Source organism: Botryllus schlosseri, chromosome 11 (genome assembly GCF_051294905.1).
Source record: "Botryllus schlosseri isolate E-star chromosome 11, Bs_hap1, whole genome shotgun sequence".
Lineage (NCBI taxonomy): Eukaryota > Metazoa > Chordata > Ascidiacea > Stolidobranchia > Styelidae > Botryllus > Botryllus schlosseri.
In genome coordinates, this window is record NC_137246.1 from 3,367,009 (window position 1) to 3,373,283 (window position 6,275).

Here is a 6,275-nt window from a genome sequence, read left to right on the forward strand (position 1 = left end):
AATACAACATTAATTAAATTCGGTTCATCGATTCCAAGTTTATTATCAAAGGCACTTTCGCACTTCGCACTATACAGTTCCCCTGTAACATTTTCAGGAAAACCCGAAATTTGTTAAAAAGTAAGAGAGCAGAGAAACATTTCTCAAATTAGATTATAATTGACACTACTTAACAAATTAGATCAGAACTTGATCACCGGCATTTTGCTCTCTAAATTGTTTAGTTCGAATTGTCTAGTTGTGTGATTGTGATAGGAACTCTCTCTCTTTTCAGGGACGGCGTGGTATCGCTGCAAGAGTACATGGGCTTCATGATCAGCAGGGAAACCGAGAACGTCAAGTCTTTGCAGGAGGTGGAAAGCGCCTTTTCGGCGCTCAGCGCCGAAGGGAAGCCGTACGTTACCAGGGAAGAATTGCGTCAGGTAATTGTCTGGTTTTGTTGCTTGGCTAAATTTGAATTCCCTCATCAACGCAATGTCAAATTTAATGTACCGGTATTGACTACTCCATGCCGTTTTGACACCATCCTATCTTTCATTGTCTTGTGGGGTGCTGAAGTGATGAAATATTTAGCAATAAATTGAATTGAATTGAAGTCATATAGAATGTATTGAGTCATGTGACTCGACTGCGCAATGACTCTAGTACAAGTCGAGTCAATACCAAGGGTGGTCAAAATAGTCATCATTTGTGCTCAATAGAAGTAATGCCTCAATTAGTACTCAAGTAGAAGTAGCGATTTACAAGTGAGTACATAGGTCTAGTTTTGCCCAGAAAACTGTTGAGTAGAAGCTAAAATCATGACCACTGCGAGTAATTAAATATACTTGAAGTACTGCGCAAAGTAGAGGTCTGTTACTGACCGATACACAAATTGACTCGTGTCGAGTTGTTGTCTATTTTCAAGAAATTGACCCCAGTCATTTTGAGTCGACAATAAATTGTGACTTGAGTCGATTCCGTGACTCCAGTTTGCTAACTTGCAGATCTCTCTGTAATTATTAGCTGTTTGTTGACTTTCTGATCCTCAGCCTTATGGTATTTGCGACGTTTCTTGATCACGTTGTATTTTCAGAACCTATCCCGCGAACAGGCCGACTTCTGTATCAAGCACATGCCACCTTACACCGATTCGCACGGTATCGAGGTTCTCAACGCGTACGACTACGCCGCGTTCACGAGGCAGTTGTTTATGGATTAGGGCGAATCCACAATGCTGTACCTGTATTAGCTTACTTATGATTGTAACTGCATAACGATAGTGTAATCTTGTAGTGTGGCAATTGTAAACGAAGTAATAAATTGTGTGTCGAATTAGGTGTGCTGGGAACCAGACTGTAGTTCAGTTTGATACGAATCAAGTCAAGACCGGGAAAAAATCGTGTATGTGAGTTATTCGAGTCTGAATCGAGCAGTGGGCTCGAGTCAACTTGTTCAGATGACTTGAATTGACTCGGCCCTTCAAAAATGTGGATTGACTCGTGGCTCGAAGTAAAATTTGTGAATGAGGTTTGAAAATGTTTGTAGGAATTTGATTTTGCATAGTCAGCGATGGGCAAGCAGAAAGTGCCCCACAATATCTGGAGATGTTTGGGGTAAGGAACCAGAGTAGATTGGAGCTGACATATGTTAGCTGACTATTGCTGCAGTATGAAACGAGACAACCCTCAGAACTATAGGGACTATAGGAACTATAATAGGGATTCACGGGGGTGGTAGGTAACGCTACAGTATGTTAATTAGGGTTATTACTTGAAAAAAAATTTAAAATTTTGCGTCCTGTAGTCACAACTGATGAACTTTCGTGATTCCAAATTCACAAAACTTAAGACTGTTTGAACAAAAACCTCCTGTACAAAAATTTTCCAGTTTTCACTTTATGACGGATAGGCTTTCTTTTGTAGATACAGACTATATAATATATTTCGCGACTGGTTCGAATTTAACTGACACAATTCCAGTTGCGAAGATTTTGAATAGTATTTTGGTAAATTTTGTTGTCCAGATTAAATAAATCCTATCGTGTTCTTGTTTACAGTCAAAATTACATAATTAATAAATAATTATTAATTTCGATTTTAGATGTAGACTGTTGCGGGGATGAAGAGCGGTCTGTCAGTCTGCGATTGTATACGGGAAGTCCGTGGTCTACGGATAGCAGCTTATAGTATATACTTAACTGGCAGTAGCTGACACGAACGTCCTGTGTAGTTCTTGACTGTAGTTCAATAGACACAAACAATTGCCTTTTCCAGATATATTGTACGGACGGTATATCAATTCGGGTACAAGCAATAGGTTAGCGTACATGAGTCTCTCTGAGTCAACTTTGATATGCACTGGGTTATAACTATGCGATAAGTCACGTGATGTAGTATTATACCATAACAGATATAGGAGAGAGAAGGGGCCAGAGCTCCACACTGTATATATCGTATAATTTCAATTTGTATGACACTAATCAAACTGGGTGTTCGAAAAGGCGAAAGTAGAACAACTCACGATATTTTCAGCAGTCTAGAAAACCGATTAGAGGAATATAACCAGGGACATAGGCCCCGACTTTTATTTTTGCATGGGGTGGCGGCTGGCGCGTGGCCAGGAGGATGTCGAAACCCCCTCCTTTTGAAACGCAAAACCCCGATCTTTTGAAATGGCCATTCTGGCGCTAATATTCAGTTTCAATTCAACAAGTCGTGTTATCAGTGTCCCACGTCTAACACCCCGCGTAGCCGCGATCAATTAGCGAGATTCGTTTGTGCACGCATATCGCATCGCACAATGCAGCGCGACGCGATCTCCTGCTGAGACTATTGCACTCGGCATTCGTCGCTGGACTGAGAACTGAGCACTGAGCAGTAACACGGCACGAAAATTCTGGAACACGAAGGACAGACAAGAATTATGATTACAAACGCGCAAGGCCAATCAGTAATCATCCCTTACCGCCAACACAATGGGTTTAGATTTAGTATTGAGTAGCTCGCATCGCGACAACTGATTGCTGATTAAAACACCGATTTTGACTGCATTGCTGCATTTTCCGATTTACGTCCGCAAAGCATAATTGGATTAATATTATGGGCACTGGAATAAATTCAAACTAGCAGACACACACAATAAAACACTGTTCAACTTTGCGCTCCGCGAATATTTATCACAAATATGGTTCACAAAATATTTTAAACGCGGCTTGCAGCCCTCATCGCTGCAATTAATGCACTTTAATTTGTAGAATGTGAACGTATATTTGGTCGTTAAATCGCGATAGGAGACGGTGTTTCTCAGAGCACGCGATGGGGAATCTAGGTTGCTAACGATGAGGTCGAATTTGTACATCTAATAAGGATCGTTACGCATCAGTACGCTGTGCGAAATCAAATACATAGTATAGTGGCAGTGTTGGGATCAAGTCACTACCTTCGAGTCACAAGTCATCTCGAGTCATTGCAAATTTTGACTCGAGTCAAGTCAAGTGACGAGTCAAATCACTCGATTTTCAAAGGTGGCTCGAGTCAAGTCGTGTCAAGTTAAGTCAAGTCAAGTTGAAATTTCAAAATAGGCCTACTAGACATGATTCAAAGTCATTACATTTTGCTAACTGTATTAAATACAGATGAAGTGCATGTCCATCTTTCTCAGGTTGGAAAGCTTGGATTGATTATGTGACGCATAAAATCTGTCAATACTTTCAGAATATAATTTCACTTTCGGATTAAAAACTCCCGGCGGGCCGGTCAAAATCCCTTCGCGGGCCGTATGTTGCCCACCCCTGCCCTAGATGAACCCTGGCCCTAGGTGACCCCTGACCCTAGTTGGGTACCTGCCACATTCTGCAATATGTTATGAATTATGTTATGCGTTATGTTATGCAGCTGAGCGGAAGCAACAATTCACTTACAGTCAAATAATACCATAAAAGACACAACTATCTCACCACACCGGCATCAAACTTGATAACGAAATTACCTTGCAAGATCCGCCAACAGTTAGATATCTTGCAACTTGATCGTTAGTTCTTTTATCAGGAATTTTGAGATGCATGAGCTATAACTAGATGATGTGTCCAGTCATGGTATATTATACAAAAGTCATCAGACATCGAACAAGTTTCATTGATATAAGAGACTCTCGGAGGTATAGAATTCCAATATACTACTGAATAATACATTCATATTGCAAGAAAGCTGAATATTTTCTCCTAAAACTCATCAACAACTAGAGTACTGAAGTAGATAACTTCGCACATCAGTAGACAGTATTCTTATTACCAAATATGACGTCAAATCATAAAATGTATTGAAAATCGAGGTTAGGGCTCAACTTTTTCACATAGATTCAATTTCCACCAATAATCGTTGATATCTTACGGCTAATAGTCTTTTCGAACGTCATTCTTGCTTTTTTCACCCTAAACACGGTAGGACTTCGTTACTTCCTTCACACCTATGCTGGTCATCAGGTGTCCGACGGTTTCCGGCAATTGTACACCCCGGATTCGCATTAAAATGTCTACCTGTAATAATATTACATTAGTGGTACACAATACAGATGGTACTGCCTTGCATTATTGGTTTGCACCCGAATTAACAATAACATTTATGGGCATTTTAGATGAAACCATCCACACTCTAAATTTCATGGTCACGTTTATCCAAGGTTTGGTTGACTTTGCTTCTTCGCAATAAATCCCATTGGCAATTCAATTTTTGATAATAGAACTAATTTCAAAGGACCCCTGCTGTTTATCAAAAGGATTCCCTGGTGTCGGCGGACACCCCTGATTTACACTGTCAATTGCTTTGTTCGAATAAGAATAACTAAAACATACCAGTTCAGACTTTGCCGTTTTTCGAAGGTGTTCTTGCTGTGACAAGGTTTCACAGGAATCTTCAATTATGCCTTCCAGCAAAATTTTGGCACTCGATTGACGTCTTTTGCAGTCATCGTCGATATGATCTTGGAGGAAATCCATCATCTGGTTCTTCTGCAACTTTATTTCTTTTCGCATCAAAAACAAAGGGTTTTCACAGTGTGCGGATGCTGGAGTTGATACACAAGCTAAAAAGGATTCAATTACAATAAAGTTGTTTTGACCATCATATGTCATAAACTTACCATTACTTTGTGACAGGCTACATTGTTGACGGTCAGAATTTTGTAGTTCAGCAATAAGCAATGCTTTCAAATGAAGGAGCATCTGAAAAACAGAGAGACTTTATTCTCAAATTCGAGAACGCACCAAAGTGCTGGGAACTTACTGCAGGACTCAGATCTCTGGCCGTTACATTCAATGTTGGGATCATGCCATCCTTGAACACTCTTTTCGCTTAATGATGGCAAATTTGCATTGCGAGCATCATTGATAGCACTCCTGCTTTCCACCCTTTCATTGCCAGAATCATGAGATGATCGCATTCTTAGAATTGGCATGCCTTGTATCTGAATACTTGGATTGCGTTCCTTCTTTGCAGGAAAAACATCATATACAAAGTATAAACGCTTTGCATATATCATAGTACACAGAATAAAAAAGTATACCTTGGCCATCAGTTGACGCAGAACTATTCAAAAATTGTTTGTTCAGCTGCCGTTTTCGGTTTGACCGCAGCGCTTCATCTTCAGTCCAGACAATGTCGAAGACAAGCCACTACTTTCTGCATCTTTTATTATGTCACTAAAAGCTACCTTCCATACATACATCTAAAACAGATAGGTAATGTAGGGTTACCATATTTCTGTGATACAAATTCCGGACACCCTTTAGCGCCCACTAGCGGATTTAAAAATGAGCTATGACGTCACACTAGCAAAGCTTTGCTGATAGACCAGAGGTGGTCACGATCCGGTTCAGGAGTATGTGGCTGTGAGCTGTGTAACCGGGACCGAAAGCTCATGTTTTCAGTCCTTTCCTGCCCAAATCAACACTGATTTTGAGCCCATAGGGTAATCGATGCAACTTCTGGGGGGGGGGGGGGGGGTGGCTTGCTATATGAATCTGGTTTCTATATGCATCATGTCGTTAAATTTTTTGAATGAATTCTGTCAATAATATTGCTTGTTCGCTTGTTCCATATATTGCTATAGATAGTTACTATCAGGGCTGTGGAGTCGGTAAATTTTACCACCGACTCCGACTCCGGCTCCGACTCCGACTCCACACATTTTCAATCTACCGACTCCGACTCCGACTCCGACTCCTGAGTCTTTAAACGTACCGACTCCGACTCCGACTCCGACTCCTGGGTCTTTAAACGTACCGACTCCGACTCCGA

At 40.8% G+C, this 6,275-nt stretch overlaps 2 protein-coding genes across 9 annotated transcripts in view; one reads left to right on the forward strand and one right to left on the reverse strand.

Annotated features, from left to right (window-relative positions):
* LOC145449853 (spectrin alpha chain, non-erythrocytic 1-like) overlaps positions 1-1,314 on the forward strand; it is a 50,330-nt gene extending 49,016 nt beyond the window's left edge. For all 8 annotated transcript variants that reach the window (XM_080328291.1, XM_080328290.1, XM_080328293.1 and 5 more), the window contains 2 exons: positions 275-422; positions 1,076-1,314. In XM_080328291.1, coding sequence (XP_080184417.1) covers positions 275-422; positions 1,076-1,201 — 274 coding nt within the window. In that variant the 3' untranslated portion in view covers positions 1,202-1,314. The remainder of the gene's footprint in view (positions 1-274; positions 423-1,075) is intronic.
* Positions 1,315-4,411: 3,097 nt separating this feature from the next.
* On the reverse strand, positions 4,412-5,693 carry LOC145449894 (uncharacterized). Its single transcript, XM_080328333.1, has 4 exons — positions 5,262-5,693; positions 5,119-5,200; positions 4,832-5,061; positions 4,412-4,516 (listed from the first exon to the last, which is right to left on the reverse strand). Exons 1-4 carry the CDS (start codon positions 5,304-5,306, stop codon positions 4,412-4,414), a joined length of 462 nt encoding a protein of 153 aa, XP_080184459.1. The 5' UTR covers positions 5,307-5,693.
* Positions 5,694-6,275: the final 582 nt, after the last annotated feature.

What these genes read in the sequence shown, in the direction of transcription:
- LOC145449894 (XM_080328333.1), bottom strand. Translation starts at nt 5,306, where the DNA reads ATGATCCCAACATTGAATGTAACGGCCAGAGATCTGAGTCCTGCA. An exon ending in CCAGAGATCTGAGTCCTGCA is followed by an intron (nt 5,201 to 5,261) that starts GTAAGTTCCCAG and finishes TCTGTTTTTCAG; the next exon opens with ATGCTCCTTCATTTGAAAGC. An exon ending in TAGCCTGTCACAAAGTAATG is followed by an intron (nt 5,062 to 5,118) that starts GTAAGTTTATGA and finishes AATCCTTTTTAG; the next exon opens with CTTGTGTATCAACTCCAGCA.